Source organism: Pectinophora gossypiella, chromosome 28 (genome assembly GCF_024362695.1).
Source record: "Pectinophora gossypiella chromosome 28, ilPecGoss1.1, whole genome shotgun sequence".
In the NCBI taxonomy this organism is placed as follows: Eukaryota; Metazoa; Arthropoda; class Insecta; order Lepidoptera; family Gelechiidae; genus Pectinophora; species Pectinophora gossypiella.
In genome coordinates this window covers 2,251,651-2,263,342 of record NC_065431.1, presented here as the reverse complement: position 1 = coordinate 2,263,342, position 11,692 = coordinate 2,251,651, and the positions used below count along the sequence as shown (strand labels likewise).

The following is an 11,692-nucleotide window of genomic DNA, read 5'->3' as shown; positions in this document are numbered from 1 at the left end:
AATAGCAATTCCTGATGTCAGTCTTGATTGGTGTACGTCAAGATCGTATAACATACTTCAGCCAATCACATGAACAGTCAGAGTGACATTAGGCGGTAAAAGTTTGGTGTCAAGTCACACAAACATGGTTCCACGAAATGGTTACAAATAAAATATTCAGTGGTACGCGTGTACATTGCATATCTAGTAAGTCACGTCCCTTTCGGTAACGTACTTTGCAAGCAATGAATAAAACATAAAAGTAAATACATATTTTATTAACATAAACATTCATTACTTGTGTGTGAAAAATGAATGACAAGTCTGATATTCCGGAAGTTCTATAAAAATTCAAGTGATAAGCAGTGATAATGATAAATAATCACAATAGCCATACGTTATTAAATTGATAATTGCTTACTTTTGGTAAAACTGAAGGCAAATATTAATTTCGGACTCTAAAAGTATAAGGAACAACATTTTTGGTGTAAGTATGACAAAATTATTTACAAGTGATTCTATTTTATTTTACGGTAAAAGTACACACGTATAAGTGCGTGAAACTACCGGGGTAGGTAGCCAGGACAACTTGCAGCCACTTTTGGTATAAGTTACTAAAAATATTACGTACATGACTGAAAACTGGACACAAGTTCCTACCCTATTAGTCACACATTAATAACTATATTATCATACACGCTTATCTGTGTGTGAGATGTCTGACGTCCATACGATTGAAGACTAAAATAAGACCAAGGGGGTGAGGTAAACCTAGCTCAACCACTGGTGGGGAGCGGAGAGTTGCCGTACTGACATAGTGTAATATTTATTTTTCTATGCTAGAGATTCAAACCAGCACTGTTAGCATAATAATATACGTATAGTCTAGATATCCTGTAAAAAACCGGACCTGTCAAATCTTCAGGTTAGGTAAGCGGACCATGTGAAAATGAGATAACGCTAAGGAGATGATGATGATTAAGCTATGTTGCCTACTATGCTTTTTTGGTAAAATTGATGTGGTAAATCCAGATCCCTTTAGTGTTTCTTGAACTTTTATTTCCCACTGCGGAATGACTATGGAATTCCATTTGCTTCAATCCTGACATAATTCTCTAGCTTCATCCACATCTTCTCCCTAGCACTATCCCGTTTTTCACAAAGTCTGCTTACCTAGCCTGAATATTTGACAGGTCCAGTTTTTTACAGAAGCGACTGCCTCTCTGACCTTCCAACCCGCAAAGGGAAAACCAGCCCAATACACGTTCAGGTCTTGCTTCCTTTACAACGAAATTATATTTGCATTGACATAATATGTTTTCCTTAAGTAATACTTTAGGTTGGTTACCTACGGAATCTTTTTGAAACCAACACTCAGTTAATTTATATCCATTGCATTGTTTAATTAAAATACCTATTGTATGGTAATAAGGTAACTTAATTTTCGAATTCTGTTTGGAAAGAAAGATTCATGAAATTAGAAGGAACAAAGAAAATCTGTACAACGCCATCTATATTGTTTTTGGTGAATGTAGCCTGGAAAGTCCCTCATTAGGTAGGGTGCGTAATTATTAATTAGAATTCAGTTCGTAATACAATCGTAATATGCTTCCGCCAATATGTTAGCACTTCAGTGATTCTCTACAATTCTAGTAACAGTTATCATACGACTAAAAGCAATGTAAAGCATTTTTTTCTTTTTTCTCTAAACATAGGTACCTTTAACCGACGACCTCCGTAGTCCAGTGGCTGAGCGTTGAGCTCATAATCCGGAGGACCCGGGTTCGAATCCCGGTGGGGACATATCACAAAAATCACTTTGTGATCCCTAGTTTGGTTGGGACATTACAGGCTGATCACCTGATTGTCCAAAAAGTAAGATGATCCGTGCTACGGAAGGCACGTTAAGCCGTTAGTCCCGGTTACTACTTACTGATGCAAGTAAGTAGTCGTTACATGAGCCATGTCAGGGGCCTTTGGCGGCTCATTAATAACCATGACCTGGTGTCATGGGGTTGGTAATTCACCTCACAACCCACACTATAGAAGAAGAAGACCGGTAACCGAGTAAAGAATATTAATACGTGAAGACGGTAACTCTCCATCCCCCCACCAATTCGCAACGGGCGCCGAACTTGCTTTACCTCACCCCCTCTGAGTCTTACTTTATAGTGTAGGATAGGAGGCTAGTGAACCCCAACATTATTTCCTCAGACCAAACACACGATAGATGGCGTTGTTCACTTTTAACGTGAATTATTCAAAAATGTAATGTTATGGCAGAAGCATAATATAAAACTAATTGTTGCTTGATATTTGGATCACATTATGCATAGAATGGTGTTGTTACCTATATTGCTTCTCTTTATTTTGATCAGAATAATAATGGGTGAAAGTTGTAATTGTACCTTGGTGTAATAAAAAGGGTCAACATTTACACCCAAAAACGAAGATAAAAGATGCATATGTCTGGTATCCATGAAATTAGAAGTTTAAACGAAGAAAAAACTTAACAACGCCATCTATCGTGTTTTTGGGGAACGCCGATTGGAAAATCCCTCATAAGATATTAATCTATCTTCTACATGTATCGATATGAAAATTGTATTTCGAATTATATTGTATCTAACGAAGCATCACAGAGTAGGTAGGCACTTTTTATGCGCGTTTAGTTCGTGTTTAAGTGCGATAGCAAACGTTCAATGTTACATTGTTATTTTTTTTGTTTTATTTTTAAATTCAATTAGATGGCAAAGTTCTCACGGTTGTTGTGCTATTCGGACATTTTTTTTAAATATAAACTAAATTACTTAAGTTTTTATTAGATTACGAGGAGTGGAAATCTGTTATTCGAACCCTACATTCCAACAGTGGATAAAAGGATTAGAAGAAGAGAAGATATAAATTAAAAAAGAATAAAAGTGTCATGTGAAACTAAAAAACAAACTATGATTTAATTGTTCAACAATACAGAGTATAAATAATATAAAAAAAAATATCTTCAGTAACTTAGTATATGAACTTTTTTTGTTACAAAGACCATTTCCCCTATTTTGAAATTAAATAAAGTGATTGTGATTTTTGAGATTATTATTAACATTTATAAAAAGAAAAATCGAACAACCTAAACTACATCACACTGCTGGGCATAGGCCTCCATTCAATCAACTAAAGGGACTATGGAGCATACTCCACCACGCTGCACAATTTCGCTTTAATGTTTGATATGACATAAAGTACAAGTCTTCATCATCATCAGCCCATTAACGTCCCCACTGCTGGGGCACGGGCCTTCCCTATGGACGGATAGGGAGATCGGGCCTTAAACCATCACGCGGGCCCAGTGCGGATTGATGGTTATTAACGACTGCTAATGCAGCTGGGACCAACGGCTTAACTTGCCTTCCGAAGCACGGAGGAGCTCGAGATAAAAACTTTTTTGTGGTCACCCATCATTTGAGCGGCCTTTGCGAAAGTTGCTTAACTTCAACAATCGCAGACCGAGCGCGTTTACCGCTGCGCCACCGAGCCCATCCAAGTACAAGTAATCTCCTCTCAATCGGAGTACTATGTAGCATTCAGAGCATACTCCACCACGCCACTCCGCTTGTAAACAGACTAAACATGTCACTGTACCCATTGATACACTTTTCAGAGAACATGACGTGTATAGTGAACGTGGAACAAGGTAGCCTTCAAGGCAAGGAGTGCACGACGTATAACGGCAGGAAATACTACAGCTTCGAAGGAATACCTTACGCGAAACCCCCTGTGGCCAAGCTGCGATTTCGGGTAAGATACATTTAATCAACGTAATTATCGTAGATCATCATCATCATCACCAGCTCATTAACGTCCCCACTGCTGGGGCACGGGCCTTCCATATGGATGGATAGCGAGATCGGGACTTAAACCACCACGCGGGCCCAGTGCGGATTGGTGGTTATTAACGACTGCTAACGCAGCCGGGATCAACGGCTTAACGTGCCTTCCGAAGCACGGAGGAGCTCGAGATGTTTTTTTTCCACATATGATTTTTTATTACACAACCATCCTATGACCGGCCTTTGCGAAAGTTGCTTAACTTCAACAATCACAGACCGAGCGCGTTTACCGCTGCGCCACCGAGTTCCTCCAATCTTTTTTTTTTAATCTACGTCATTTCGCAAGGTATCTTCTTCTATCGTGTGGGTTGTGGAGTACCAACCTCATCAACCCTGGTGTCAGGGTTACTATTGAGCCGCCAAAGGCCCTTAAAAAATCTAAAAAAAATATCTGAATTTTGTGACAGAAAATACCACTTGATATTAACTCAGAATCGCGGTCTGAATCATCCCCCTTAGTATTCGTTACGATGTCACTTACACCCTGTATATAAACAAGTACTACATAGTAAGTAGGTTAAGTACATAACAACGTTAAAACAAACATTTTATTTACATAACCTGAGAATAAACTTTGAATCTTGAAAACTTATAAAAGTACTATGTTTTGCATACTCGTCGACTAAAGATTATATAACTCTTGACACTGAGGATCATATAACTCTGAGTATGTAACTCTGACACCTCCACTAGACTCGGCCTCAATTCATCATCATCAATTTAAGAGCCACGCTCTTGTCGGTGTAGCATTTTCCAAAATTTTTTTTTTCGGCCTCATTTAAGCAATTTGATATAAGTATACTTGTATGGAGCCGTGGTGGCCCAGTTGTTAAAACGCTTGCCTGTCACTTTGAGGTCGCAGGTTCGAATCCAGCACAGGCCTAAACCAATGATTGTCGAATTTGTTTTCGAATTCATGTTCGGATCATAAATGATTATCACGCGCTCAGCACTGAAGGAAAATATCGTGAGCAAATCCACATTCCCAAGAAATGCATTTCCGGAGGTATGTGACATAACCTGTATTGGGCTGGTTTTGGTTCCCCTCGCGGGTTGGAAGGTCAGACAGGCAGTCGCTTCTGTAAAAAACCGGATCTGTCAAATCTTCAGGTTAGGTAAGCGGACCCTGTGAAAAACGGGATAATGGGTGATGATGAGGTTCGCCTGAGGACTGAGGACAGAATCTAGAAAGGTTGGAGTAAATGTCAACTTAAAATACCAAAATACTCAGCTGTCGCCGAGTGAACATCTTGGAATACGGGTGTTACACCAGGATTGATGACGTCATGAGCCCCCCCCCCCCCGGGGCTATCTCTAATTTAATTCTCTAGGAGGACTGGTTGTCTGCGACCTGGTGACCCCCCTGACATAAAAGCTGGATACGCTCCTGCTTCTAAAGATACCCTTTGCTTGATTTCAGGACCCTCAACCAGCAGAAAGCTGGACTGGCATCCGTGATGCCACTAAACCAGGAAACAAATGTGCTCAAATGGACCCCTACGGCAAAAACGCCCTGATAGGCTCCGAAGACTGCCTTTACCTCAACATCTACACCCCAAGCTTGCCACAGGAAAAAATTGAAAACCTACCAGTAATATTCTTCGTACACGGTGGTAGATTTTTAGTAGGCTACGGCGATTATTACCAACCAGACTATTTCCTACAAAACGATGTAATTTTAGTCACAATTAATTACAGGCTGCATATATTAGGTTTCCTTTGCCTACATATACCGGAGGCACCTGGAAACGCCGCATTTAAAGATACAATAATGGCGCTGAGGTGGGTGAAAAAAAATATAAAATATTTTAATGGCGACGAGAATAATGTGACAGCTTTTGGCGAAAGCGCGGGAGCTGGGCTAGTGACGTCATATGTAACTACTAAAATGGCGGACGGTCTCGTGAACAAAATTATTGGCCAATCAGGAGTTTGTATATCAGATTTGCTTTTAATCGAAGATGATCCTGTAGAGAAAGCCAGACATATCGCATCGATTTTAGGACGGGATTTGAAAGATGAAAAAAGTTTATATGAGTTTTTAGTAAATGCCCCTATAGAGGAGCTAATTTTCGCAGCAGGAGTCGCGGAGTTATCCCGCCCTCCGCATATTATAAGCGCTTACTTCTTACCAAACGTCGAGAAAAAGTTAGAAGGCGTCGAACCTTTTTTCGAAGAATATCCAATTGCAACATTGAAGCAAAATCGTTATTTAAAAATACCGATGCTATTTGGCTTAAACTCGCACGAAGGCGCGTTATTTTTAAGAAGAGACTCTGAAGGCAAGATCCAATATTTAACAGACCCTGCGAAGTTCATTCCGAGATATCTATCTATACCCGAAAATAGTCCCAGAGCTGTTAATTTCGGTAAACAATTGAAGCAATTTTACTTTAAAAATAAAGAAATCAATGAAGAAACGAAAGAAGAATACATAGACTTTATATCTGATTCATATTTCAATAGGGACATAGTAATGTTCGCCGAGTACTATTCGAAGTATTGTGATAATGTATACTTCTACAATTTCTGTTACGCTGGTAATATGAACACAAGAGTAATGAAGCAATTGGGTTTGAAAGGGGCCTCACACGGCGATATAGTGCAGTATCAATTCTACAAAAAAAACAAAGCCGACTTATGTGACGAGAAGGACAAAGCAATTATCAAATTTATATGCGAAGCGTGGTGCAACTTCGCTAAAAATGGGTGGGTAAAACAGTCAATAATTGTTACGATGTCACTAATAGCCTGTATACACAATTATACATGTATCATTTTTTTTTATTATCCCTGAATAAAAGGCATATGGAACGGTTGACCAACCATCCAAAGCCCTTAGCAACCATGCTGTTGGAAACCAGCAGCAGGGTGAAGAGGCTCAAGAGAATGGATGTTCTTGGACACTAAAAAAAATAAATAATGGAAGATAGTGACATTGGTTGCTATACTTCAAACAATGCATCACATCTGATAAAAGTCTTGCGACTGATTGCAGATAAAAATAACGGAAAAAAAATCCCTGAATAAAAAAATAACTATTCTTAATTTATATTATTGCTTTCAAGTGAACACTTCACATTTAACAATTAACATTAATTTTCATATTCGATGAGCCGTGGTAGCCGCCTTTGAGGTCGCAGGTTCAACCAGCACAGGCCTAAACCAATGATTGTCGAATTTGTCAAAGTGAGAGGCAAGCGTTCTACCAACTGGGCCACCACAGCTCACTTGGTAGCCTGAAATTGTTTTATTTATTTATTTATGTGGGATAATGAAATAACTCGGGATATTTTAAATATCTTTACACCTTATATTCAAAGAAAAAAACCTCACCCGACCGACATCGCACCAAAGACTCCCCTTTCTTACTTTTTAAAACTGCCTTACGTCCCATTCATTAACCATCCTCCTTTCATACCATAAACAATCAAACTCCCATTCATTATCCTTACATAGCATTCTCACTTTCCTACATTTTTAACCCCGAACTACGGTAAATCTTAGTATTTACCGAGTTATGGTGGTAAAATACCATAGAAGTTTTTTCAAATTCAAAAATATCTTTATTCAGTAGGTAACAGTTACACTTTGAATCGTCGATTTTACATAACGAACGTCTCATCCGCCTAAAACTACTGCAGCTTCTCACAACCTGTATAGCCGGGGAAAAGAAGCTGCAAGAAAAACCTCGGCACAGGGCCCTAGACGTTCTTTTTAAAAAAAATAAAAATAAAATATTGGTATCATCATCATCAGCCGTATGACGCCCACTGCTGGGCATAGGCCTCCCCCAAGGATCTCCACGACGATCGGTCCAATTGAGTAATTAAGCTGCCTAATATCAGTTCTCAGACAGTTAATCCCATGCATTCATATCTTCTAAATAATCACTAACTTTATAATAACCTTTTTTGTAAAGTTTTTGTTTAACTACTGTCTTAAAACAGTTGAAAGGCAAATTCTGAATGTCAATGGGAATCTTATTGTAAAAACGTATACATTGCCCCTTAAAAGATTTAGTAATCTTATGTAATCGACTGACTTGTAAAGCAAGTTTATTTTTATTAGAAGCCCCGAGATAAGCATCAAGTTAACATTTCCTTTTTCTCTTTTCACAGTAAACCCACGTGGTCTGACCAGAAAGTGGAATGGCAGCCTTACGACCAAGCCAAACGGCTGTGTCTCAACATTGACAACAATTTGTCACTAGTACAATATCCAGGATGGAAAAGAATCAAATTCTGGATAGATAATATGGGTGAAAGGTCCAAATTGTAATAGTACTGCGGCACAGTGGGTGGTGAAGGTGGTATCCCGACGTGCCGGCAGAGTAGAGAAATGATTGGTGATAAACGGTGACAAAATAACTTATAAACTTCAGCAGGAACATATACATACATAAACAGCCTATATACGTCCCACTGCTGGGCACAGGCCTCCCCTCAATCAACCGGAGGGGGTATGGAGCATACACCACCACGCTGCTCCAATGCGGGTTGGTGGAGGTGTTTTTACGGCTAATAGCCGGGACTAATGACTTAACGTGCCCTCCGAAGCACGGAATCATCTTTTTCGGATAATCCGGTGATTCAAGCCTGAATCCTTACCAAACAAAGGACAGTCTCACAAAGTGATTTCGACTATGTCCCCATCGGGAGTCGAACCCGGACCTCCATATCGTGACCGCAACGCTCTAACTACAAGACAACGGAGGCTGTTATATGTTATTATCTTCGAACACCGCTGGTCAATCTCATTTACCGCTTAGGCATAAAATGGCCCCGATTCTTGCAAACATCTCCTAATTTTACTTTAAGTTATAGGTACCTGTCATTTTCTTATCCACCGAAAAGGAAAGGGACGGATTATTTACAGCTCTTAATTTTGGGAAGAATGAGTAAATGAATGAATAACCCGGGCGAATCAAAAAGGTATCTCGCTGGTAAGTAAACCGTTTGACGTGTGCCGTCAACATAATTCTGTCGGGTTATTTGCAATTTTTTATAGGATTTTAGATTTGTGCTTAATGTTTTATTTAACAGGCTTCTAAAAAAGAGGTTCTAATCTTGTTTCTGTTAAAATTGTTATATTTTTATTCAGGGATAGTAGAGCTTCGTTGAAATATGATTTAATACACATTAATATTATATACGAAGTAAGTAAAATAAGTTCACTACTATATCCCAATGGGGTAGTCACAGGTACTTCCAAGTACTTAAATATTTTTTTATTATTGTTAACTCTTTCGTTGTTGTTTTTTTAAATTGTTTATCGTTGATAGCTTAAAAATCGGAAATGATGTAATTGTTAGTGAATAAATTATTAAAATGGTGATTTCCCTTTATTTATATATTCCGTTAATTTTATTTAAAAAAAACCAGCATTTATCCTGTATTCCCAAAGAGGTAGCAGGGTAAAGTATACAGGATGTTAGTAACAAAAACTTAGAGAATGATCAGACCACTTTTGGGACGGATAATTCTACTTGGTATTAACTCTGGTCTGAATCATCCCCCTCAGTATTCGTCACGATGTCACTAACACCCTGTATACATTACACACCCACCCTTCGTCAGCTATGTTTAACACGTTCATTGTGTATGAACCACATATGGGGCATTAATTTTGAAACTCATACGTGCATGTCCCATATGTGGACCACGTTTTTTTCTTGATTGTCTATGTATTTATCGAAAAATAACATTGCATTTGGCGGCTCAATAATAACCCTGACACCAGGGTTGATGAGGCTGGTATTCCACCTCACAACCCTCACGACGTGAGGGGTTGATATCTCAGTTACACAATGAACGTGTTAAGTCCCATGTAATATGGGGCCTATTGCCTATTTATTAGTTGGGCATAAAGAAAACTTTTAGTATTTTACAATACCTATTTATTTATATCCATTATAATTATAAAAATACAGTTTCTACACATAAATTTACTACAAATTAATAATTATAATTTTAATTGGAAGTAAAATTAACACTAGCACATTATTGGCACAGATATCTACAATAATAATTACAGAATTTTGATTTTTAAATACACAACGGACCTGATTCCTGCAGACACCTAATTTTATTTTGAGTTATACCTGTCATTTTCTTATCCGCCGAAAAGGAAAGGGAAGGATAGTTGACAACTGTTAATTTTAAAATGAATGAAATAGGCAACTCGCTGATATGCAACCCGTTTGACTTGTAAACTTAATCCTGTCGGGTTATTGGTCAATATAAAATATTGAGGCATTTTAACACGTTAACAGTCCGGTGTACCGTATGTGGCACACGGGGAGCGGTTCCGCCGAGTTCGTGTACCCTATGAGGTACACGAGACCAGTGCAGCTTTATGGGCTGTCAAATCACGGACTCGTAAAATTTGTTGATATTTTCATAAAGGACTTGTAGCCAAAGACCTTATAAATAGAAAAAGTCAAAAACATGTCACATTGAATAACAAACGAAAGCCAAAAAATATAATATCTCATTTGGACATATGGCATGTTTTGAAACGCTTGTATGGGGACTGTTAACGTGTTAAATATCTAGCGAAAATTGACGTGTTTCATAAATTTTTTGCCTGTCGATTGCTCGTCCCTTTCCTTTTCGACGGATATGAAAGTGACAGGTATAACTTAAAATAAAATTAGATGTCGTGGACTGGAATCAGTACCATTTTTTAATTGACAAGAATGTAAAATGGCAGCTATTAAAATTAAATTTTTATATCGTCAAACCAGCAACTTTAAAAAATAATATTAAATAGGTTTGTTTTCCGTCAATACAATTTTAAATAATGGAATGTTCTCTTAATGCTACAAAAAATATAAATACTGTAAAAATAAATTTCACTTAATTTAATTATAAAGTCAAAAATGCACCATTTAGGAATGTAACGGAATCCGAATGTTTTAATTATAATTAAGTTAATGATATTTCAAAAATTCTATTTAATTGATTAACAGACCAACAGTAAAAAAAGAAAACTGTTTTACAGCAATTATACATTAAATATAGACATTTATTTAAAAAATAGTGTCTTACATTTTATAAAGACGATTTCAATTTTAATTATCATTTTGTTTTACAATAGCAACACTGATTAAATCATCGAATGACAGCATCCTAGGGTTGCCATTTAACCTGTGTGATGGAGGAGATAGTTTGGTCCCACTTCCAGACCAAAAAAAAGACAGGACGCAATGGACAACTTTCTACAACCTACAACACGTTTGTAATAGTTTTACTTATCGACAGCCCTTGCAATAGTCAGAAGTACTATCGATAGTCCTTGCAATAGTCAGAAGTACTATCGACAGTCCTTGTAATAGTCAGAAGTACTACCGATAGTCCTTGCAATAGTCAGAAGTACTATCGACAGTCCTTGTAATAGTCAGAAGTACTATCGATAGTCCTTGCAATAGTCAGGAGCAATATATTATCGATAGTTTCTATAGCTCATTTAGATCCATACTATAGTTACACAGCAATACTATTGATAGTATCACTTCTGACTATTGCAATAACTATATTATAGTATCGATAGGACTGATCTAATTGAGCTATCGATAGCTAATACTACTTAAAATGGCCGTAAGTTTGAGTAAGGGAAAGCGCGCGAACTGTCTGTCTCGCGTACTTGCGCGTCAGCACACGGTAAGAACGAAATTTTTGTATGAAGTGTCCGAGCTATGCTCAAAACACCACTGGGAAGACCATTGGACTACGATTCCATCCATATATTTCTTTTAGTCCGAAACCAGGCTAAAACAATTACGAGAAATATCCATTGATATGTTAGTACCGTAGATTGAACATGAG

At 37.9% G+C, this 11,692-nt stretch overlaps 1 protein-coding gene across 2 annotated transcripts; it reads left to right on the top strand.

Moving 5' to 3' along the window:
* The first annotated feature begins 137 nt into the window (after nt 1-137).
* On the top strand, nt 138-9,216 carry LOC126379182 (esterase FE4-like). Of its 2 annotated transcripts, XM_050027859.1 has the most exons (4): nt 138-466; nt 3,635-3,771; nt 5,284-6,572; nt 7,985-9,216. In XM_050027859.1, exons 2-4 carry the CDS (start codon nt 3,640-3,642, stop codon nt 8,142-8,144), a joined length of 1,581 nt encoding a protein of 526 aa, XP_049883816.1. In that variant the 5' UTR covers nt 138-466; nt 3,635-3,639; the 3' UTR covers nt 8,145-9,216. The 2 variants fall into 2 exon arrangements, with proteins under 2 accessions (XP_049883816.1, XP_049883815.1); XM_050027858.1 differs by lacking the exon at nt 138-466 and having other exon boundaries at nt 2,649-3,771.
* Nucleotides 9,217-11,692: the final 2,476 nt, after the last annotated feature.